The 25,260-nt window shown below is 39.8% G+C and overlaps 2 protein-coding genes and 1 long non-coding RNA gene across 5 annotated transcripts; 1 reads left to right on the top strand and 2 right to left on the bottom strand.

Moving 5' to 3' along the window:
• Positions 1–700: 700 nt before the first annotated feature.
• On the bottom strand, positions 701–10,251 carry LOC117252659 (selenocysteine insertion sequence-binding protein 2-like). Of its 2 annotated transcripts, none has more exons than XM_033619712.2 (18): positions 10,079–10,251; positions 9,468–9,595; positions 9,197–9,362; positions 9,033–9,108; positions 8,719–8,915; positions 8,540–8,624; positions 8,361–8,455; positions 8,003–8,149; positions 7,783–7,872; positions 7,492–7,593; positions 7,269–7,398; positions 6,927–7,093; positions 6,681–6,816; positions 6,411–6,591; positions 4,407–4,627; positions 3,037–3,191; positions 2,705–2,900; positions 701–2,569 (listed from the first exon to the last, which is right to left on the bottom strand). In XM_033619712.2, the coding sequence occupies exons 1-18, from the start codon at positions 10,085–10,087 to the stop codon at positions 2,442–2,444; spliced, it is 2,409 nt and encodes an 802-aa protein (XP_033475603.2). In that variant the 5' UTR covers positions 10,088–10,251; the 3' UTR covers positions 701–2,441. The 2 variants fall into 2 exon arrangements, with proteins under 2 accessions (XP_033475603.2, XP_078026711.1); XM_078170585.1 differs by having other exon boundaries at positions 8,719–8,939.
• A 2,265-nt stretch (positions 10,252–12,516) lies between these two features.
• Positions 12,517–22,202, bottom strand: slc75a1 (solute carrier family 75 member 1). Of its 2 annotated transcripts, none has more exons than XM_033619713.2 (13): positions 22,076–22,202; positions 19,527–19,711; positions 18,981–19,077; positions 18,757–18,860; positions 18,425–18,583; positions 18,002–18,193; positions 16,103–16,205; positions 15,872–15,983; positions 15,676–15,784; positions 15,456–15,546; positions 13,463–13,510; positions 13,269–13,358; positions 12,517–13,083 (listed from the first exon to the last, which is right to left on the bottom strand). In XM_033619713.2, exons 2-13 carry the CDS (start codon positions 19,677–19,679, stop codon positions 12,980–12,982), a joined length of 1,362 nt encoding a protein of 453 aa, XP_033475604.1. In that variant the 5' UTR covers positions 19,680–19,711; positions 22,076–22,202; the 3' UTR covers positions 12,517–12,979. The 2 variants fall into 2 exon arrangements, with proteins under 2 accessions (XP_033475604.1, XP_033475605.1); XM_033619714.2 differs by lacking the exon at positions 22,076–22,202 and adding an exon at positions 21,922–22,047.
• A 2,146-nt stretch (positions 22,203–24,348) lies between these two features.
• LOC144464353 (uncharacterized) lies at positions 24,349–24,915 on the top strand. Its single transcript, XR_013492080.1, has 2 exons — positions 24,349–24,556; positions 24,640–24,915. It is a non-coding gene; the product is annotated as an uncharacterized LOC144464353 (long non-coding RNA).
• The last annotated feature ends 345 nt before the right edge of the window (positions 24,916–25,260 follow it).

Consider the following 25,260-nt stretch of genomic DNA (forward strand, 5'->3'; position numbering starts at 1 on the left):
CATTTCTGTTTGATAAATGTAAACTAGAGCTGGTAACTGGTTAGGTTAGCTTAGCACAATAATTGGAAACAGGGAGAAACAGACAGCCTGACAATCAGTCTTAAGCTCACAAATTGACATGTTACATCTTGTTTGTTTGTGAGAATTTGCCATTTTAGTGGGAGTACTTTAATTGGGACTATTTCTTGGCCGCATACAGTAACTTTTAACAGCAATGCTTGGCAACTCCTGAGTGCCAAGGAGTAGTCTCACACATAAACCTCCCACAAACAGGCAAATAGTTGTTTTTTTTTTCCAAAACAAATGAGATATGAGAGCTTTAGAGGTGCATGTAAGCTGTGCTCATTTTCAGTCTTGATACTAAGCTAAGCGAAGCTAAACACTTGCTAGCTGTAGTAACTCTCCACCAGAAAGCAAACGAGTACATTTCCCCAAATGTCAAACTTTTGCTGTAAGTCACATGAAATGCAAGACTGTGAAGATACACTTAAATTTGTCATAGCAGTAAATAATTATTGCTGTTAATCCTGTTGAACGTGTCAAAACACATCATCAACTTCCTAACAACCGTCTCCTCCTCCTTCCAGTAAAATAGTACCAAGACATAACTCAGAAAGATTTCAGCATGTGATCTGGTTGACCTTGCATGAACCCATCCCATTCCAACTCCCAGTAACAATAAGATTCACCACACATCTGATAACATCACTGTTCCACAACTGAAATGTTTATATGAGCAATTTCTCGAGTCTTAATAGTCACAATCAAATGTCTTCTCTGCTTTACAATCTCAGTTCTGGTCATTTATTTTGCCCATTTCAAATTTTGTCCTTTATTGGCTCTTTTAACGCATGATTGACACCTAGCACTTTAGATACCATAATTTCTCCTGTTATATCATTATGCTATTTCATAGTTTAATTTCCTCACCATGGGTGTATCTCCATTTTTTAACTCTAAACTGAACCTAGGCTTGCCATGGTGTCCTAGGAGGGTTTAAGACAGTGGGCTCAAATAAGAGTCGATAAGATTTTGTGTTCGTGAAATTATGCTCAGAAATAATTCTGAAGTCTGTGCTTGTATATCACTCTTTGTAAGCAAGCAAAAACGTGAATATGTCGGCAAGATCTGTAGTTGTAGAAAAATCTCTTGAGAATGTGTAAATACATCTGTGCACGAATTATATCAACAGTAAGGTCACATCAACACTTAGGAAAAATACTTGGTTTACATCTCAATATAGATTCAAAAGCAAACTCTGTGAGAAACTCAGCACTCAAACTTCCCAAACTATGTGCAACACTAAAGTAACGAATCCATGTTGATGTACACTATCGCCCCAAAACCCAATGAAATGCACATAGGACATCTTAAAGTCAGTAATGGCATTTTTAAAGTTGCACTGTGAACAATGGCACAAGTATTGTATAATTTCCTGTTTGTATAAATTTAGTGTGTTGTTTTCTTGTATGCGAACAGCAAGAAAATAAAAATAATATAAAGTATATGCTGTTTGCAATCGGTATGGAATTGGGGCACAGCCTTAAGTTAAAGGGTACAAATGTTTGGCCTTGCTTTAACAGCCTAAAGCATGGTGTTTCTGTACAGATTGTAACTACAGTGTCATGCAATGTGGAAGCTTTGAGTTTCTCAAAAACACAATAAAATAAAATGTTTTCTACGTTCACAAACTTGAATTTCTCACGCAGAGTTTCCCCAGTTTTAAAAAGGGTGATAACAACCATCATTTCACAAGCTTAAAACCATACTGGATCTCATTTGAGCCCATATTAAGACACTGACCATGTAACTGCAATGCCTGTAGGTTGAGTTTGGCTGGGAAGTTGTGATTCACCTTTTCTTTCCCTGCATTTCCTGACATCTCTCTAATGTCTGTGTCAATGAAAAGACAAAAATGCTGGTAACATACTTTGACCTGAACAGAACTGATTACAAGAAAAAAAAGCAACATAATGGCTCCAGGGCAGACGTCACTCCTGATAATTTCATATCACTGCTGTTATTCTAATCTACACACATTCAGTACATAAACCCCCTACACATCCTCTACTCATGTTCACAGACATCATGATTGAAAGTTTATATTGTGGGATTTCTTCAAGTGAGTGATTTGGTCCTAATGAGTCAGTGATTAAACCTCTCCAGATTGTAACCCACATACAGTCTTAAAGCACACAGCTCTGCCCAATTATCTTAAACTCAAACACAAAAATATGACTTTTTTCAAAAAGAAAATAAATGAATTCATAATTCATTTCAAACATTAGCAACAAGATTATCTCCTGCCAAAACCCCCAGGTTAAGAACCGCTGCAGCAGAGCACCTTCCATTGCTCTTTTTCTGCATGTGGGATCAAGTCCATCCTAGTTTCAGCACGAGTGGGTTAACATTGTTTTTAGGCACAAAGGGATTCACCACTGTCAACTCTTCTCATCTTCATCAGTGTTTTCAGTACATTCACTGTCCAAGCGCATGGAGCTCAGCTGCTCCTCAAAGTTCAGAAATTTGTGGTTGTAATCCTTCTCCAACATTTGCTTCCAAATTTTAACTAGAAGAAGAAATACAGGAAGATATTTATTTGATTTTTATTTAACTTTCAATGGTGAAATATGTTACTGTATTACAGCTTTCACTTGGTTTAACTTCATCAGTGCAGTTCATATGGGTCAGGGCAGTAACTTACTGTACTCTGGTTCCTCTGGCTGTGTAGCGTCAGGTTCGGGATGAGCCTCCTCAGCCAGGCTACTGATCTGCAGCTCCTCCTCAGTGTTCCCCTCCTCCTCTGCCTCCGCCGGGCCTGTCTGCTCCAGGCTCGACACCATCTCCTCATAAGCTCTCCTGGCCTCAGAAGACAACTCGATCATCTTATGATAGAAGTCCTGCAGGTACAAAAGGAGACCTCTCAGCTTGTCTGTGATATTTTTACTGACATGCTTTTTGTAATAACACTTGAGCTCATGTCAGGAACAACTGTCTTGTTGGTGATTAGTATGTATTGTTGATCATAAACCTGACCTGTGCGCCATCATAGTTGAAGATGCCCACCAGGCTGACTGGCACTGCCTTGTTGAGACAGCGACCCAAAGCTTTCCTGGAGAGGGCAAACACGAACGGCACCCCCTGCTCACGACATGTGTCGATGATGGTGTATAGAGCCTCATCCAGGCCTCCTGTAAAAGAAGACAGTTTTCTATAAATAAATTAACACAATTTTGAGAGCGGTCGGTGTATTTTTACCCAACCACCTACCTATAACTGCTGCTACTGAACCTGGACTGCTGCAAATCCTACATTCATACAATGTGGCTGCCATTTTCACACCAAAAATGGTCCTGTTCTAAAATTCTATCTGGGATAGCTAAATCTGAAAATGCTGGCTTTGTCCGAAAATAAGACGGCAACTTTCTGTCACATCCAGCCCACACTGTGATGACTAATCGAGTGCTGCTGTTTTTTTGTTGTTGTTGTCAGAAGCAGGGAGATGAAAAGATCTAGCTGTATGTGTTGGTGCCTCTGTGTGGATGTGAATCTTCACAAAAACAACCTGACAATGAAAAACGCATTTTCGGGAGAGCTGACACAGTAAGTGGATTGGCAGAAACTTAATCAGCAATGATGTTGTGATAATCAATTGTTTCAGTCATTTGTTAAGCAAAAACATATTTGCTATTTCAGAGCAGTCAAATGTTTCTTTTTCATACATGTCACTCGTTGAAACAGCTACTCAGAGATTTGAGGGCATCACCTTGGCTTGTAAGAAATTGACATATTGTGACAACTTTTTTAACATTTCAGAATAAAAAACTTACAGCAGATTAATCAACACTGAAAGTAATCCCTAGTTGCAGCCCTAATTTTCAGATTCAGCTGGCTTCATGTAGACACGGTCTCAGTCAACTCTCCTCATAAGTAAAACTGAAATTAACTATATCAAAAGCTGTGTTGCTTTGTAGAAAACAACAACAAAACAAACAAAGGATCAAAGTCTGATTTACATTATGGACTGCAAAAGACTTCTGTTGGACAAACTAGGGTACCTCTTCTATAATGGAGGTATGTATGAAAAAATGATGCTTGGACCTTTGAGTATATGTAGTATATTCTAAAACTAGTCCCTATACTATATACTAGAAAAACAAAATAAAACAGGAACACTAGAACTAAAGTTTGTCATAATTAAACTCAACTGTACCCACATTGGACATATCTCCCAAGAACAAGGACTAGATAGAATGGAATAGATTTTTCTTTTACAGTACAAATCAGCACTAATTAAGCCAAAATGCTGACAATAATCCACAAAATAACTTCCTGAAAACTTACTAATATCACTAATGTCACACACACACACACAGAGCGAAGCACTCACATGGACACAGTCGTACCTTTGGACTGGATGCGTTCACAGTTGGGTGAGATGACGACACACTTGACCTTCCTGAGTTTGAGGTGCTTCAGGACCTCTCTGAGCCCCATCACAATGCGTCTTTTCATGCGCGCCTTCATGGGGTCCTTCTGATACAGGCGGTCCTGAAAACGGACCAGCTCCTTCAGCAGAGCCTTCACACACTCGTCCACATCTTTGCTCAGCATCTGGCTGCAATAGCTGACATGTACAACAATATATACAGTACAGGCCAAAAGTTTGGACACACCTTCTCATTCAATGCGTTTTCTTTATTTTCATGACTATTTACATTGTAGATTCTCACTGAAGGCATCAAAACTATGAATGAACACATGTGGAGTTATGTACTTAACAAAAAAAGGTGGAATAACTGAAAACATGTTTTATATTCCAGTTTCTTCAAAATAGCCACCCTTTGCTCTGATTACTGCTTTGCACACTCTTGGCATTCTCTCCATGAGCTTCAAGAGGTAGTCACCTGAAATGGTTTTCCAACAGTCTTGAAGGAGTTCCCAGAGGTGTTTAGCACTTGTTGGCCCCTTTGCCTTCACTCTGCGGTCCAGCTCACCCCAAACCATCTCGATTGGGTTCAGGTCCGGTGACTGTGGAGGCCAGGTCATCTGCCGCAGCACTCCATCACTCTCCTTCTTGGTCAAATAGCCCTTACACAGCCTGGAGGTGTGTTTGGAGTCATTGTCCTGTTGAAAAATAAATGATCGTCCAACTAAACGCAAACCGGATGGGATGGCATGTCGCTGCAGGATGCTGTGGTAGCCATGCTGGTTCAGTGTGCCTTCAATTTTGAATAAATCCCCAACAGTGTCACCAGCAAAACACCCCCACACCATCACACCTCCTCCTCCATGCTTCACAGTGGGAACCAGGCATGTGGAATCCATCCGTTCACCTTTTCTGCGTCTCACAAAGACACGGCGGTTGGAACCAAAGATCTCAAATTTGGACTCATCAGACCAAAGCACAGATTTCCACTGGTCTAATGTCCATTCCTTGTGTTTCTTGGCCCAAACAAATCTCTTCTGCTTGTTGCCTCTCCTTAGCAGTGGTTTCCTAGCAGCTATTTGACCATGAAGGCCTGATTGGTGCAGTCTCCTCTTAACAGTTGTTCTAGAGATGGGTCTGCTGCTAGAACTCTGTGTGGCATTCATCTGGTCTCTGATCTGAGCTGCTGTTAACTTGCGATTTCTGAGGCTGGTGACTCGGATGAACTTATCCTCAGAAGCAGAGGTGACTCTTGGTCTTCCTTTCCTGGGTCGGTCCTCATGTGTGCCAGTTTCGTTGTAGCGCTTGATGGTTTTTGCGACTCCACTTGGGGACACATTTAAAGTTTTTGCAATTTTCTGGACTGACTGACCTTCATTTCTTAAAGTAATGATGGCCACTCGTTTTTCTTTAGTTAGCTGATTGGTTCTTGCCATAATATGAATTTTAACAGTTGTCCAATAGGGCTGTCGGCTGTGTATTAACCTGACTTCTGCACAACACAACTGATGGCCCCAACCCCATTGATAAAGCAAGAAATTCCACTAATTAACCCTGATAAGGCACACCTGTGAAGTGGAAACCCTTTCAGGTGACTACCTCTTGAAGCTCATGGAGAGAATGCCAAGAGTGTGCAAAGCAGTAATCAGAGCAAAGGGTGGCTATTTTGAAGAAACTAGAATATAAAACATGTTTTCAGTTATTTCACCTTTTTTTGTTAAGTACATAACTCCACATGTGTTCATTCATAGTTTTGATGCCTTCAGTGAGAATCTACAATGTAAATAGTCATGAAAATAAAGAAAACGCATTGAATGAGAAGGTGTGTCCAAACTTTTGGCCTGTACTGTATGTTTCTAATCAACAAAAAATATCAGAAAAACAGTGATTAAATTCTGTTAAATTAAGTGTTTTCTTATTTCTTGACAAACAACCAACAAAGAGTACAACTTGTGGCAGGGTGTACAGTTTAGAGTCTTACTCTCTAAACTTTCTGCTGTGGATTTTGGGTCGACTGGCTGGGCAGGGCACAGGCGAGGTGGTTTCTTGCTCTATGTTCTCGTCTTTGTCTGCCTCCTCATCTCCCTCTTTCACGATCTCGTTTGTGCCATTAAATTCTGACTCATCAAGTTCCTCTGTGGGACTTCCAACCTCATCTGGGGCTACAGAAGTAAAAAACCAAACTGATCAAATATTAGCTTCCTTCCATACTTACAGTAGGACTCAATTCATTTCACATGCTTGCTCTGACCTGCAGTATTTGTGTCACACTGCTCTTCTTCTTCTTCTGCATCATCAGCTGCAGGTTTGAACTCATCTTCAGGCAGCAGCCCTCTCTCCTCCAGCAGACGTCTCTGTTTCCTCTCCTCCCTTTCTTTCAGAATGACCTCAGGATCAAAGAGAAATAAACCAACAAAGCAAATAAAACAACAAAACAATAAACCTTACAAAACGCAATACATCTCTGTTTGTTCCAGAGTTAGGTCGGTGGACTTACCTTCTTGAGAGGAGTGGGTTTCTTGGCTTTGGGTACCTCTCTCTGCTTGCCTTTCTTCACCAAAGGGCTGGTGGAGTCCAGGGGGTTGTGAGCAATTTTATCCTGCTGCCAGGGAGGCTTCTTCTGGACTAATGGCTGCTTCTGGACAACAGGTAGTCCTCCACCAACTACAAAGAAATCATTTATTCTTATTCTGGGGAAGGTTTATATATCCTGCGCTAACAGATGTGGATCAATAAACGTTGTTCAAAGAATACAGGTGTAATCAGCCAAAATATAATTGTATATAATCTTCATCAAAAAAAAAGAGGGATCTGAGGTCATGACGCCAACCATACGCACCTGAGAGAATGACTGGCTTGGCGTCCTGCTTGGCTTTTTGAGATTGCTTCTTTTCCAGGGCAGCCAACATGTTTCCGATGTCCAGCTGAACAGGAGCTTTGCTCTTCTTCCCAGACACCTTTTCAGCTTTCTAGAAATCATGACACCACAAACAATCTCCTCTCAGTCTCTCCAGGATAATATCCAAAGACAGCCATTTAGAATGCATAAGAGACATACAAACCTGTCCTATTTTCGCTGCCTCTGCAGGCTGAGATTTTGCAGCAGTTGATCTGTCCTTGGTTTGGTCGGCAGACTGATGCTGCACACCTTCTCTTTGGTTTTCCTGGAAAAAAAATGCAGCAACATAGATTTGCAAATTACATACTGTCTAATTAATCTTAATGACCCCCTGCTGACCACACACATTGACATGTGTATTTTTCACCCATGTATAAAATGACACAGTATGATAATTATGATGTACAAACATCTTGGAGGGGAAATAACATACTGCATGTATAATAATATTTACCTGTTTGCATAGTTTTGCTGCATAGCTGCTTGTTATCAATCTGTCAGTCACAGTCACAGCAGGAGTCAAGCCTGGAAACTCTTCTTCATCCTGCGGAGATAAAATGGCAACAAAAATTATCTTCCATTCAACACTTAGGAAAAAAAATCTAAACTTAAAATACTCAGAAATGGGTTTTGCTTTTACACTGAATGTGAATAAAGACGCAGTTTTTATTAACCTCAAATTTTGGAGGCTCCTGGTAAAGTACTGGCTCCTCTGACTCAGCTTCTGCATCCTCGCCAGCACTTTTAGCTTTCTTCTTCTTTTTCTTTCGTTTCTTCTTCCCTGGAGCTCCCTCATCTTGCTGAGCTGCCATTTCCTCCGCCTGAGGAGATGCAACAAAGGGACAGAAAACAATGTTTGAAAAACAGGAAAACCCAGAAAGGTTTACGCAACAACTACATTTTATTATCTATGAAAGTGGGTGGCACCTTTAAGAGACTAAACAGCCAATTTTCAGGCAAGAAAACATATTAAGGTTTAAGAGATTTTGATGCATTCTAATGCCTTATTGAGAAACCATCATGTTGTCTAACCTGCATGTGGTTGCTGCTGATTGTCTTCTCTTTCGGGACAGGTTTCTTTGGAGGCTGGGAGGCAACATTAGCCCAGGAAGTAACCACTGACTGACCTATTCACAAAAATAAATAATTAGAAAAATTACTGCCACTGCCTTTAAGTCTTTGAAAAGCCAGCTGGATGGACTTTCACTTACCTGGTGAAGCAGTGGAGGAATCTGACTTAGCGTTACTGGCAGTTTGTTGGGGGTCAGGCTGTGTTGGGGATCCTCTGCTGACAGACTATTCAACAGGAAATTAAAGCAGCACAAAATTCATTAGTGAAGCATTCACTGCAAACTGCACAACATCACAGCTGATATTTCAGTGACCTCACCCTCCAGGAAGATGCCGACCCTTGCGTTTGAGTTGGACCCCAGCACTCCCTCTGAACAAGAGGAGGACCAGCTCTGCCCAGGGAACCACCAGCCAACTCTGGGAAATCAGTCATCTTCACTTCAAATGGGATCAAGCCTTCCTGTGCTGGTTTTGACTTGCCTGCAGAGTTTGGGGCAGATCTGGCACCTCTAAAACCTGTCGTCCAATTACACACAAAAGCTGATGAATAAGAGTAAGGGAAATTAGATGCACGCTGATAACGTGCCGGGGTTTACTCAGGAAAATGTTAACATTACCATGTGCTGTGACTACCTTTTTTCTGTGAATCCCATAAGATTTTGCTCATGACTCCCCCTTGCACCAGAGAGCCACTGCTTCCTTTTGATGTCTGTGGAGATGGATAGAAAACACTGAAACTGATTGCATGATTAAAGTTGGTTTTATCCATTTTTCTGGTGTCTCAAAATGAAGCCAACCTTTCCTTGCGGATCCCGTGTAAACCTGTCTCTCTGCAGAAAATCATCAGTGGTGTCTCTAACACGACGGCTGTTGCTGTAGCCATGACTCCTTGACACATCTCCTCTTCCTGCTGTCACTCCATTTGATGAACTCTGCTTTGCGCTCAGACCTGATGACCGGCTCCTTCACAAAGTTCAGAAATTCACACAAGTAAGTGTCTTGACACCAGGCCATTAGGGAAATAATTGATTACTTTAGCCAAAATAAAAATCTGTGATCATCCCCTACCCTCTTAAACTCTCGTCGGACACATAAGGATTTGGGAACATCATCATGTGTGTCTCAGCAGGCTCCTTTCCCTGCCTCCTCGGATGCTTGTTGTCATGAGACTGGACAGCAGATGACAGTTTGCTCTCCTGGGGGACAGTGAAGATTGTTTGTCATTTAGTCTACTGGAAAACGACCTTTGACTGGAGTACTAATGAAGCCATGTATTGACTCACTTATTTAAACACTACCTGATCACTTTATCCACGTTTTAGGCTCACAATTCACTCATACGACATGTGTTGAGCTCAACTTTTACTATTCTGCAAGCGCTAATTTAACCATGAAACTATTTAGCCGTTAGCTTAAATTAACATCTAACTTAGCTTTAACTTACAACGTTGTTTAAGTTACTTTTGGGGAACCTAACAAACCTTAATGTTGAACAAAACGCCATAAACAACAGCTTATTTGTGTGGTTAAAACAGCCGTTAGCTTAAAGTACCATCTACACACATTCACAACAGCTAAAAGTTAGCAGCAACACGCATCAGCGCACGCTAGCATCACAGGCTGGCTAGCTAGCTAGCTAGCTAAAAACAACCGTTATGTTATTTTTTCCCCACAACTACCTTGTCCATCTTCAGGTTTTCCTACACGCAGTCACATGTCCGCATGTTCACTCGATATTCCATGTGTTGTCAGACTCCCTGTCACAACGCTGCTACATTTATCTACCAATAGCAACAGTGTGTTGGCTAAGCAGCCTGTTTGATAACATAGCAGTTAGCAGCTAGCTGTTAGCCGTAGTTGAGCCTGATAGAAACAGCTGATGTTTACAGTGTGTGCAGAGAGGAGAGCAACAGCGACATCTACTGGATCACAGCGGTCATCAGTCAACTCTAAAAACAACAGCAGCTAAATATAAATGCCTTTATTGAAATTTTCGGTAATATTATGCTGACATGTTAGTGGTATAATGATGTATTTGTATTTTAGTATATTTATAGTGTATTTTAGTATGTTCTTATATTGTTTATTCTTATTGCCCATAGCATATAAGTAATACAGTAACCAAGCAGTTAACCAGGTAACTTCTAAAATAGCATGCAACAACTTAATAAATGTTAATGTTCATAAAAAGCATAAACCAATTCTTATAACTAATTATGGTCAAAGGGGGTTCAATGAAGGTAGGTAAACGATGGTATAATGTAAATAATAATTCAAATCCTTTCCTTGTATGCCCCCAAATTGTTTGTGGTTTCAGTTAACTACAGAAAAAAAGGCAAAAAAGTAATTTAACTATACAGGTATAAATGTATTTGAACTACCAGCAAGTCAGTGCAAAATGCAGTTAAACTACTGGTTGAATTACATGTAGACCTTGTTCACACTGTTAACACTTACATTTGCAGACTTGATTTATTAATGACTGCTGATGGCTTATTGATGATTTATTAGAAAGTGAGAAACTAATGAGCATTTATTATGACATTACCAACACATATAACTCAATTATTACCAAAAAAGTAATAGTATCTATCTATCTATCTATCTATCTATCTATCTATCTATCTATGCATCCATCCATCCAGGCCTATCTAAAATAGCATAAAACAAGCTCAGATAACACACTGAGTCAAACCTACAGCCAGTGGTGATAGCACAAGACTCAAACTCATTGTGCTTGTTCCATAAAGCTGTGGAGGAACTTTGCTAATAAGATTTATTGTAGATTTGCACCATTGAAGTACTATATCATTACTACTATACTACTACTACTACTATACATTATTGCTTGTATGATTACTGTAAAACTTCAATTAGTAGCCCAGACTTTTATTTGCTTAACTCACTGACATCAACAGGCCTGTATTTGGGACAGGCCTTTAATTCCTTTCACATCAAACTGTTGCTCAGCTAAGATGGGAAATACAATCAAATTGTTTAAAACAGTATGAATATTACATGTACAAAAATTAGGCTTAAGATTATATATTATAATATATTATTTGATCTAGCTCCGACAGATAGCACATCAGAGAGAGAGGGTGAGTTACGGCACACAAAGATTATGGTATACTGACACAACACCACTTTACCCCGTAAAAACAATACTCACAATTTGAATTAATTTTATGAAAAACTGTTTGGATTCTTTTGATCTGAGGACCCTTACAGACTAAATATGAATATGAATAACCTACAGGGTTAGTGAGAAATGGACACATAATTTGAGGTTGTGACAACCCGCTTTTAAACATCTTAAGAACATCTATAAAGAAAATGAACTGCTTGGCAATGAGACCAGGCGTCTAATAGAGACAGGCGGGTTTTTTTTTTTTGTCAATATGTGTGGCCACACAAGGCTGGTAAGAGGGACTAGAAGTTTAATTGGGACTAGGCTTTTAATTGAAGTTTTACGTTACTTAATGTAGCGGCCCTGTCATGTGGAGTGGTTAGAACACCTTTTGTCCTGTATTTTAGTTTTTTTTCTGTGCATCCTTGGCGGATATTTCCAAATAAATATAGCCATGAGTTTTAGAGTACTATGTTGTATGTATAAAAATGTTGCATTCCAACTTTTACTCATAGTAAAAGAAAAAAAAAAGAATGATCAGAAAATTATTTTCAAGGTGTCAAAAGAAAAAGTATCCTTAAAGCAGAATTAGCTCTTTCAGAGTGTTGCATAATGGCATATTTGGACTTTTATATATGCATTAACATGCAAGCAGTATTTTTAATGTTGTAGGTGGTTGATGTGGAGCAAATTTTTTACTCATTTATTTACTGTTGGGTAGATTCATCTATAAAAAAGGACCTTATTTTACAGTTACATCATATTTTTTTATGTAAAATCTAATCTGCACAAAAACATGTCACATTCAGATACGTGTTGTGGAGTAAAAACTAGCATCAAATGAAAATACTAAATAAAAGTACCTCAAAGTTGTACCTGAGTAAATGTGCTTGGTTTAATTTCCACCACTGCAATTACATTTCTTACCTTTATAACCTTTTTGCACAGTCTCTATATGACATAAAATAATTCATATCCATACACAGATGCTGTCTTGCTTGTTTATTCTTTTTTTTAATAACAAGAAAATAGAATATCCACATTTTTAAAGTGAGCTAAAATAAAAAGCTACTTTGTAAAATATAAAATCTGAGTGACTGATAAAATACTGCATTATAAAATGATATCTATGAGCATAAACGTTATTTGTAACCCACCCTCATCCATACATTTCACGATATGCACAGGTCTACATGTGCACATTAAAAGGCATTACATCCACTCATTTCCCATTTGTACAACACGTCCCTCTGTTTTGGCATGTGCAATGTCTTCTGGCATTATTTTGTTTCATGTGATGATCCTCGATGAGCAGTGCAGAGAGTTTGTATCTCATTATTTTTGTTCATGTCAAAGTAAGACGTCAGTGCTTGTTCTCCCAGCATCATAACATTCATTTAAACTGTAAAATGTCTCTGCAGTCAGAGTCTCTGTCAAGTATTTGTGTCCCTCACTCCTCCTTTAGCCGTCTTGCTGTTCTCAGGAGAGCCAGAGGGATAACGAAAGAGGCTGAGGTGAGGAGAAAACAGATCTGGGCTCCAGCTATCCAGTAAACTGCGAAGAAAACACAAGATTTAAAATGACTACACTGCAAAGAGCAATTATTGCCAAGCAAAATTATTTCTACACAGAAAATCAGTCTGTAAAATATTTCACTATGCCCAGTTTCCATGTCCAGGATAAGGTATTACAACTGTCTACAAATCTGAGCAGCATTTGGTGCCATCTGTCTTCCTTACCAGAGGATGACACGACTGGTCCAAGTGCTCTGGCCAGAGCGCCCAAACTACGCAGGATCCCCATCACTGTGCCCTTCTGATTGGCTGTACCTGGAGGAACATCCACGGCAGATAATCAGTAACAATGTGCACATTATAGCGTAATCAAAATGGTTTGTGAGTTTCCATAAATATGAATTAATAAAGAGGCTCACCGTGGTCAGAAACAAGAGTTGACAGACATGGAACTACTATTGCAGCCGCTGTAACAAAAATAAATGACACACAGGACAGTTAACATGCATTTAACATAAATAAATCTGTTAAATGTAGATAAATTTCATGTTTTAGGTACATTTTGTCTTTGGATATTATCCCGCTGTCTTATTGGTTGACCTACTTCAATCACAAAACCTCTGGAGATACATCATAACTGACAAAATGGCAGCATAAAGTAGTTAACACAGTTACATTGCTGTTGTGGTCTGTGCCCACACAATATCTACATTTTACGTAAGAGGCTCTTGCAAAGATTTCTTCCTTTTTTTTGAGGGGGAGTTTTGCCTCATGTGAGTTGAGGGTCTGAGGTCAGACGATGTCGTATACTGTAGAGGTTGTAGAGCCTACTACGACAAATTTGTGATGTTGGGATGTATAAATAAACTGACTGTCAAATAACATAATACTAACAAAGGACATCAGAGGCCTAAGGGAGAGAGCTAGACTATTTAATATAGCTATACTGTCAAGCTCTCTGCTTTAAATGTTGATATTATCTTGCTTTAATTTACTCTGTGATGACAATGACAATTATAATTTTCCAGACTTTCTACTGCGGTTGCTCATTTTTCCCCACAAGGATCATTATTTTACCATATCACTTTTGCAGGGCTCATTAGATTTGGTTTTTAAAGGTTCTGCATGCCACATTCAGATTATTAATACAGCAAAAAAAACACTATTTGCTATGTAAAGATAAAGTGGGGTAATGGCATCCTGAGCAGAGAATGAAGTCACACTGCATCTGTGTGTGTTGTAATCAGAGCTTCTCTGTTCTTTGCTGTGGTAATCAGTCCAGCCGTGTGTGCATGTTAGTGCATGTGGGAGTGTTTTTAACCCTCATTGTTTATTAATTGTTTAGGCTGCACACGTTCATTTGATCACTGTCACTTCCGGTAGTAACTGGCACAGGTGTGGATGTGGTTTCACATTATTTAACCTGTTCATTCACTGGTGTGGCGGCTTTTAGACAAAGAGGGTGAGATTTGGCTCTGATATATTCTGATGACCGATACTGCAATCACGTAATCACATCACATAGTATTTAATGTAATCTCTTTTTGCTTTAGTTATCTCAGTTGTTTGTTTAAATGATCATAAAACGCATCTTTGGACTTCGTCATGGGTTTCTTTAAATATGCCATACTTAAGAGCCAACTCAGCCTCTTAGCGGCTGTTTTCATTTCATTGTTTATCCCAATGGCTAAAAGATTTTTGCCCTGAATTTTGCATAGAAGAAAAAGAGGAAGCTATACTTTATTAATCCCTCAGGGGAAATTCAATTTTTTTCACTCTGTTGTTATATACACACAGGCCGGAAATACACGCACATGCACTGATGGGACCTATACATGCATTAAATGGAGAGATGTCAGAGCAATGTAGCTGCCTTGGACAGACACCCTGAGCAGTTGGGGGTTCAGTGCCTTGCTCAAGGGCACCTCAGCAGTGCACAGGAGGGGAACTGGCATCTCTCCAGCTACCAGTTCATGCTCAATACTTGCTTCATATGGGGACTTGAACTGGCGACGCTCCACTTCCCTATGGACTGAGCTACTGCCACCCCAGTAAGCTCTTTAAAAAGTCACCAAATGTATCACTATTAATTGTGAATGTAAAAAAACCCCTGAAATTCTGATTAGTTTTGTTTCACCCTGAGGGACTCAGCTCTGGGAGTTATTCATCCTCTTGGTTCTTAACCCCCTAAAATATGGTATGATTTGTTGTACTATGATACTGTTTTCCACAGTTGATACTGTGCAGTTGCAAAGTCTTCAAAATTTGCAGTGTGGATTGATATTATAATTTATACTGGCCATTTTATTGAATCAGTATCATCAATAATATATTTTCACTAATTTCACACATTCATGGGAACAATAAAGGGTTTGACTGTCTTAACAACATACAAATAAAAAATGAGCTTACCAAATGAGTACAACGCCAAGCCGACATAAAGCATTGTTGTATTCCATGAGAGCCCGATGACAATGAATGCTGGGATCAATGCTATGATTGCCTAAAAAAAACAAAAACAAAACAGAAACATGGTTCATTAATAAAGAAGACAGGTGTGCAGTGGTGCATCGTGTCTTTTCAGCAGCAGCAGTATTTTATTATGTGTCATGTAAACAGAAGGTGCTCCTACCACTTGAACTGCCATGACATGCTGCCCTGGTTTGATTCTGCGAGCGTACCCGCCCTGGATCAAAGCCATAATGACACCAATGAAGAAGAACATCTTTCCCTGCTGCATACTATCGGGAGAAAAAAATGCTTGTAAAAATCACAAGGTGCGTTTACTGTAACTGATGACGCACACAGCTTTATCTCTGAGTTCATACCTTGTAAAGTGGAAGCGCTGGTGAGTCAGAAAACTCAACGTGAACTCCAGACCAGAGAACAGGAAGAGGTAGCAGAAATAAACCAGGCCCAGCGCTTGAAGCTTCTGCATTCCTGTTGAGACATTTCCACCTTTTATCTCTCAGTGTGCCAAACTTCAATCGTGCTAATAAATGGGTCAAATGGGTGCAAGCTACTGCCTCACACAGGAATCCAGTAGGTGCAGCACTCACTTTCTTTTGGAGGTGGATCTTTTGTCCTAGAAACAGCTGAAAAATGGAACAAAGATAGCGGGTTCAGAAGGTCTCTGGAGTCCCCGAATCCTGAAGATGAAGCCTAGAATGAAACAAGAAATAATATCTGTATCTGTCAAACAGAATAACAATGCTGTCAGACAAAAAAAGTTTTAAGCCAATAAGGAAAACTAACTGGTATTAATGCACACTGAAATGTTGTGGCCCCTTCACGCTGCACGCACATAGCACATATATCCTCCTGAGACCTGAGGCAAATATTTTTCCTGTACGGGAGACATGACACTTAGGCCCTCATTTTTAACACCATGCATGCAGTCTATTTGAGTCCTGATGTGCCCTGAAAAGCACATCCTGGGCTTACTAGTGATGTAACACACATGGGTGCGTGACCAACAGAAGACATTGTCTGTCTTTTAAAAAAAGGAAGAAAAGGGGAATGGCAAAACACATTTTATGGCAGTAAGGGAGATTAGTGATCATATTTATATTTATATTGTGCTTCAGCGGGACCTGCTTCTTCTCATTTTGAATCTTTTTACATACTTACGTTGGCAAACTCATTGTCTTTGTTTAAAACACATTTTAACAGTAAATCTGGCATGTGTCTAGTTTCTATCCTTCTTTTATCAGCTTTATTATTCATCTATTTCTTTCTACACACTCTGATTTATCTGGTCTTGGTCTGTGTTCAATGTTTTACTGCTGTTTTTATCTTGATAGTGTATACTATTTTATTTGTCCCATAAAGCACTTTGTAAATGTGTTTTAAAAAGTGCTATACAAATAAAGTTTATTATTATTATTACTGCAGGAAACAGTAAAAACATTGGAGTCAGGCAGAAGAGCAGGATGTTGAATGCTCAGAAGATGACATATCAGCTGAGGAGGAGCTTAAAGAGGACTACTGACACCCAGCACCCATTTTGGATCATTATTATTATTTGGATTAGATTCAAGGACTTCTCTCTGGTTCACACACACACACACACACACACACACACACACACACACACACTCACTCACTCACAAACACTATATATAACCATATAAAAGCATGCACATAACCTTTAATATTACATTTATTTCAACTAAAGTATGTTTTGTGGAAAACACTGACCTGATGTCCACTACAAGAGACATGTTATACGATATTATCACGAACATTTCTGAGATAAAACTCTTTGTGATATGATTCTGACATCTCAATTACTCAAATTATGTAACAAAAAGAAAAAAATGAAATATTCAAACATTTCCTTGCGGGTCTCAGGACGTTAAAAATATATAAACAAATATTTAAATTAGAGCAGAATAAATAAAAATATAGTATATTACATGCCTGTAATCCCCCCACACAGGTGTTTTCACTTACGTTACCTGATAAGACTTCTTCTATGAGCTAAGAACAATAACAGGGTAGTGTGTGTAGTCTGCACACGCCCACACACTACACTGTTATTGTTCTTGGCTCATAGTTCGGTGACCTCAGGTAATTCCTGGCATAGCTCCACCCAGCTTAGACCTGACAAGACGTCTAATTACTAATAATTACTTCCTGGAGTCTTGTAAGTTTCCACCCCTGGCCAAGAAGTAGTATGGCACATTACCCGACATAATTGTGTTGTTTTAAACACTTTTGTACAGACTTAAGAAATTAAATATGTTAATTAGTGAGCTTTAGAGTTGCTTGTGGGCGGAGTTTGTTACCTTTGGACAAGCTGTTTTCAGTCTTCATGCTAAGCTAGGTGGCTATAACTTCACATTTACTATACAGACATGAGAGTGGCATCAATCACCTCATCTTACCCACATGCTTCACAAAAACATCTGTGATTCAGTTTGTCAGTTGGCTGTGCGAATGTTTCCATAACTAACCTTGACATCCTTTGAGAGCGTCTCTGGCAGCATGACCCAAATGAAGAGCAGATCAGCGGCACTGAAGGCCAAAGCAAGCAGAGCTGGAGTTTGGTAGAAGACGTTTCCTGTTGTTTTGGAGCTGAGGGCAAAGTAGGCGCCCATCAGAGGTCCCACGGTGAAGCCCAAGGAGAAGGCGACACCAATCATAGCCTGGTGGTGACAAGATTAAAGTTAGATATTGTAACATTCAGGACATTTACCCGAAGGTCTTACAGAATATTTTAACTTTGATAAAAGATTAAATGAAAACTAGCAGTGCATTTTTTCACACATGAACTTGTAGCATAAGATGGCGCATGCATCCAGCCACATTATGGTGTTTTTAGATTCCATATCCTGACAAAACATTCCCTGTTACAGCCAAAGAGAGTCTGTGCCTACCATTCCTCGGTTCCGTGCTTTCGGGCAAGGCAAGTCGGCCACAATGGCGGTGCAGAGGCTGACGTTGCCCTTACAAATGCCCCCAATTACTCGAAACAAAAGGAACATGCTGAAGCTCCGGGAAACGGCCCAGACTGCATAGGAGGACATCAGCCCTAACTGGAACACAAGGCACCCAATTAGACCAGAATGAATCAGCGTTGGTGTTTGAAGCTGCATGGTTTTCTTACACAAGTGGGGCACAAACTGTCCAGAGTGAATGACTCTATTGGTTTCCATTGTGAGAGGATACTGAGGTTTATGTTGCAAAGTTTAAAAACTTTGTTACTCACTGTGGTAAGAATGAGTAAGGGTCGTCTACCATGGCGGTCTGACAGAGCCCCGGTTATAGGTGACGACAGGAACTGCAGCAGAGAAAACAGCGACCCGATCAGACCTGAAAGGCAAGATGAGGGGCACACAAATGACTGCAGCTTCTTTGCATACTTAAAATTTTCATTGGTCATAGTATCAGGAAATGTAGAGCTACACTAAATGTGAAATCAGCCCAACATACCTCCAAACAGGACACTGTTATATTTCTTTTCCATGGGAATCCCCACAGCCTCCCTGAACCAGTCCACAACACTCTGCAGAGACTGATACACGCCATCCTGTCCAACAAGACCAAACACAGAAAATACAACATCACACAGAGACAACACAAACACTAGTGAAGAGGTCCATTCAGCATGAGTCAGCACGCAGACTCACACACAGTCACAGCTCATGTCAGCTAATCTAATCACTCAGGAGTTAGTTATGGTTTATATGGAACATGTTCTTCACACAGAGCCTCCTTTGTACAGCAGAGCATCCAAGTTTACACATCTTCTGACCACACACCAACCACAGTAGAATCATTTTCTACTATAACCACTGGTTCCTGCGGTGAAACTGATGTACAACTGTCTTGCCAAGGTAATGCAGCTTATGTTTGAATTTCCAAACCTATCTGGTGATTCAAAATATTGATAATTATTTCCCTTATTTACAGGCAGTCAAATGTAACTTCAATGAGGAAGTATGGCTGGTTCAATCGTCTTTTAGAAACTAAACTAACCTCTGTTTGTGCATAATGATCCAAAATCGAAGGCAGCAGAGGAAGAATCAGTGTAAATCCCAGCAGGTCCAGCAGCAGGGTGATAAACACAATTCTGATGACCTTCGACGAGAAGGGGCTGCCATCCTCTGCAGATTTGCTTATGTCTGACATTCCTCCGACTGTATACGATGTCTCTTCTATTCCTGTTAGTGAGTGAACCCCAAAACAGTATATGTTAGAGGAGGACAAGAAAAGTAAACTATTGGGAGAGGACAATCATAACAAAGAGCTTAAAGGGACAGTTCACCCCAAAATCAAAAATATATGTCTTCCTCTTACCTGTAGTGCTATTAATCAGTCTAAATTGTTTTGGTTGAGTTGCGTAATGTTGGAGATGTCTGCCATCTCTCGATTATAATAGAACCAGATGGCACTCAGCTTGTGGAGCTCAAAGCGTAAAAAAATTGCCATGGTTGTGAGCAGTTTCACGAAGGAACTATTTTCTTTCTACCAAACTACACCTGCCAACTTTATCACCCCGCCGAAGAAAGCATGCATCTACTCATGGACAAGAGGCTTGTGCTCCTCAGCTGAACTGTAACGTTAGCCAGCTCACTGGTGCTCAGTGAGCTAGAAGTAGTTGCATGCTTCCCTTTGCACGGTGATACCACGGTGATTGGCTGGTGTACTCCAGTAGAAAGAAAATAGTTCCTACATGAAACTGCTCACAACAAAGTCTGTGGATTATCTTTTGTAACCGGGTCATGATTTCTGGAAGGAGACACTGATGTTGAGTTTTTCAAATGTATTATTTTGGCGCTTTGAGCACCATAAGCCGAGTGCCATCTATTTCCATTATACTGGAGAGAAGGCAGACATCTCTACAGCTAATATCTCCAACACTCTGCAACTCACACCAAAACAATCTAGATTAATACGCAGCACTACAAGTGAGAGTAAAAATATGTATTTTTGATTTTGGGGTGAACTGTCCCTTTAAATTTGCAGTCATGCATGTGTTATTTGGAGCCAATTATAGGGAATTTAAGGACAAAATTCAGGCTGATGTGTATACTGTAGTTAAATTTTTACTCTTACAGTCTCAGCACAGTCACAATATATATTTGTTTTAATATTCTAATTTTTTATATCTTACTATCTTACGTACTAGTGGTAAACATGGTAGCATAATGCACATTCTATTTTTCTTTTAATGCACATTTCATTTCTATTTTATTGCTTCATATTTACATACTTTTATTTCATACTCTTATTCTTACTTCTTACAGTTCTCTATTTTTTACATTGGAGCAACTGTAACAAATCATAATTTCCCCTCAGGGATCAATGAAGTATTTCTGATATTAAATTAGCTAGTGTTTGTACATTTCCTCAACAACAAAAATCAAAACCAGAATATATTCCACTCCACTTTCCATTAATTTAAAAAACAACAACAACAACAATTCTCCATATATGTTGAATTGCGTGCTGAACTGTAGACAATTTTTTACATGTGTGCATGCGTGATACTTCTAATTAACTGGAAGTGTGGCAACTGTACAGTGTCTCAATTTCTCTATAACTAGTTCCCTGTGATATAATTCTTCCTGGGAAACTTCCTATGAATGTTGTTATGTATCCGTCCTTTATTGCAGACTCTATTTTTATTATTTAACTTGTTTGTCTTTCTTCTGTTTTTTTTTAAAATGCTGTTTATAATTCTTGATGACATTGCTGCTACTTATTAGTTTTTATGAACTCTTTTTCATCACTTTATTGCAATTATATATTTGTATCCTTCTAGCCAATTCAATGTGAACTCTGGGCAATGATGTAAAAGAGCTTGCTGCTCAGTCAGTTTTCCCTGAATTAACAATAGTTGATTGATTGATTGATTGATTGATTGATTGGTACATGTGAGTTACTTTCTATAGAATTAGAGGAAACCCTGGGACCTGTAAAATACAGTAAAGCATTATTAGAGACAGTAATCAGCAGATCAATGGGTAGATATTAGTACAAACATTAACAGGTAGTAGTAGTTTAATTCTCTTTGTGGCTCAGTTAGTCAAGAGTATAAGTATGTGAAAGTTATTGGTACTGGCAAAGTCACTCTTATGTGCTTTATCCAAAAAAAAAAAAAAAAGGCTGGATGTTTGCAAAAGTAGGTGTATGCCAGTAAAGCTGCAACAAGCCAAGCTCTCCTTGCACACAGGTCTTACAATAAGTCATCAGGAAATAAAGAAGAAGGAGTAACTGAAGGAGGAAGAAGGAAACAAAACTGTAAATACTCAGATCACAGTTGAACCCAGTCTGCATGAACTCCCCAGTAAAAGCACTGACATGTAAATATTTTAACTGGAATCAGTCCCCCAACAGTTGCACTGATAAATAAAAACACACTTCTTACAAATAGCTGTATCGATCCAGTGAGAGTGGTCAGTATTAATCAGCATCACCTCCTCCCGGACACCGTATCTAACCAAGCGATCACATTATACCAGCTTATATACTAACACTATCTCCACAAACCTAAATCACATCAGATCACACCGAGCACTCACCGACTGCAGCAGCTCTACCTCCTCTCTGCCTCTCATCAGTCCATTATTATAAGTCCAGACCAGGAAGCGGTGTCCTCTTACATTTGGATGACAAGAATGTGTCGTAACCAACGCATGCAGACGAAAGTGCTGCCTTCAAGTGCTTCTCGTAAGCTCGTATTTCCGCGTTCCACATTCCCAACAGGGTTTGTTGGCCACATCTGTGACGCACCGGGAAAACTTTCCGAGGAGATAACAGACGTATGTGATCATAAAAATACATCTGAAGACACAACCCACCACCCCTGGAGAACGGATAACTTATTTATCTCCCTCACCTCATACTGACATAGGGAAATGTCCAATTCAAGAGTAACTTTTGTCAAGCACATTTATCTGTGTCACTTTATAGTAGTAATAAAATTAGTTGTAACAATATAATAATAATAATAATAATAATAATAATAATAATAATAATAATAATAATGATAATAATAATAATGGGATTATCTAAATAAACTATGTGATAAAATGAGTAGTTGGTGGCTGTCCACTGTTCAAAACCAGTGGCGCCCCCAGAAAGTTTTCTTGGGGTGGCCAGATGGGGCTGCTGAGAATCTTGGGGTGGCACCAGGGTGACACCCCAAAACCCAAAGTCATAACTGAATTTCAGGAATCAAATTACACTAAAGTATGAAGTCATCCAGGGATGACATTTGTCTGTAGGCTGACATGGTAGTTAGCTTCCCTCTGGTTCCCTTGTGAAAACGCCTACTAGGGTTGCAGTGGTATGAGATTTTCATGGTACGATAGCCGTCTCAGAAACTATCGTTGTTTAACAGCATCATGGTATAACAAAATTATTGTTTTCTGTCAGAAGACCAATTAAGCAGTGGTTCCCAACTGGTGGGTCATGGTCCAAAAGTGAGTCATTTGACCTGACAGGGTTAGAACCCTGGGGTGGGGGAGCCATTTTGTGCGTAGTTTGCATATTCTCCCCGTGTCAGCGTGGGCTTCCTCCCACAGTCCAAAGACATGCAGGTTCATTTGTGACTCTAAATTGGCCGTAGGTGTGAATGTGAGCATGAGTGGTTGTCTGTTTCTATGTGTCAGCCCTGGCGACTTGTCCAGGGTGTACCCCGCCTCTCGCCCGATGTCAGCTGGGATAGGCTCCAGCCCCCCTGTGACCCCTAAGAGGATAAGTAATTACAGAAGGAAAAAAAAAAAAAGACCATGTCAACTTTGTAAAAAAAACACACTTTATATTGAAGTACAGTGAATATCCTGCACAAAGCTGTTTTAGTTTGAAGTGCCATTTCCTGCTGTAGAGTGAGTGACGGACAGCTCCTTGACAAAGACTGAAAAGTAGCTCGACGACATGTCCAAACACAAGTTTGACACTGAATATATTAAACTGTGTGGACCTTAAACTGATGACTTAGGAGAAATCATGACCCCATGGCTGGACCAGTTGCGAACCACTGCCTTAAAGGAATTAAACAAACATTTTATTACTATATTTTAATGATGAAACCATTCTTAATAGAAATGTGTGAAAATAACTAAAAAAAAGTTGAGATTCTTCAGTCCAGTTGCTTTTTTTTGAAAAATATTGTAGATAAGAAAATGTACATGGTATGATAACTGTCAATTTTAGTATACCTTGAAACCTGTATACCGTTGCAACCCTAATGCTTACAGGATTTTCCCAGTGGATTTTGGTTTGTGGACTGCCGTTTCGAAGCCTTGGGTTTGGCATTTAGGCCGTCGCCATCTTGGTTTTTTGAAGCCAGAAGTGGTCATATCTGGACGAGAGGTTGGAGCTGTGGAGAAGCGAGAGGTGGATCTGACTCATAGACTGCAGCTATGTCTTGCAGACAGCCTGTCACTTAAGCCGCGCCACCCTTACGTTTAACTTTGGATGTTAATAAAATGAAAATGGGTGAGTTATTAGAAATCGCAGACTGATATACTTCGTTTTCTTATTTTTAGTTATTACTAATTATCTGATGTGCACAGACTAATACAGGTACAGTTAACATTTCAAGTCACACAATGATCCTGCTTTAATGTGTTATGTATCTGTGTGTACACATTATTAAAACAAATATGCTCTTGTACAACAGTAATGTCAGATCTGTTCTGTTGTACGGTTCAGAGAGTTGGTGAGTAGTCAAAACAGTCATGATGAGAGTGGAAGCCTTTCACACTGGATGCCTCAGACAAATATGGCAGATATTCTGGTCCAACAAAATCTCCAACCTTCAACTGTACAAGAAAACAGGTCGCTGGATCGTGTTGGGAATAGAATGATTTTATGTGTTTTACTATAAGTTGTGTTTCACTATATAAGTTTTAGATGTGTGAACAATGAGAATACTGAGATGATTTCAGCTGATCTGAATGTGTTTGCTTTGCAGAAGTGGAGAAGTACAGGAGAGGAAGAGACATGAAGTCTGAGGAGCACATACCGCAATGCTTAGATAATTAGTTTCATATATGGTAAAAAGAATAGAAAGTGATATACAGATAGTAAGGTACAGCACGTGTAGGGAGTTGTGTTGTTCTCTTGTCTTTCAAAACAGGAACCACGCCCCCACCGCCAGCGGGAAGGAGTCAGATTAACACGAGGCAGGGGCGTGGTGTGGTGAAGGAGGAAGTGGAACTGCCAATGAGAAGAGGACAACGCCTTGCGTGCACAATGACACTCTGTTACGCTCAAATATACTGGGTCAGGGAAAGGACAGGAGGTCAGACTTCGTGAACTGACACACCTTTGTTGTTCGTCAGGGATGTGAAGTTGAGACCCAGAGCTCTGTAATTTTATTCCTTTACTGCTTAATAAACTACATTAACTGAGACCGAATATCTTCTCCTATTGCTTCATTAAAGAACACGCAGGACTGAGCTCACACATAGCACATTGGAGAGTAGGATGAGACTCTTAGTCCAACAATCGTCACCAAGGAAATCACATTCAGATGTGAACCCAGAAGGCCCAAAACCACCTGGCGCAGAACGGTGACACTGGAGCTGGAAAAGATGAACCTGTCCTGGGGAGAGGCGCAACATGCTGCCAAGGATCAACAGCAATGGAAAGAGCTCACTGAAGCCTTATGTCCCATAGGGGAGTTTATTGTTCTTCACATAGGCTGGTTGTCCTTTTCCAGAAATAGAGCATACACATCTTTAATTTGACAGAGTAC

This window comes from Epinephelus lanceolatus, chromosome 9, assembly GCF_041903045.1.
Source record: "Epinephelus lanceolatus isolate andai-2023 chromosome 9, ASM4190304v1, whole genome shotgun sequence".
Taxonomy (NCBI): domain Eukaryota; kingdom Metazoa; phylum Chordata; class Actinopteri; order Perciformes; family Serranidae; genus Epinephelus; species Epinephelus lanceolatus.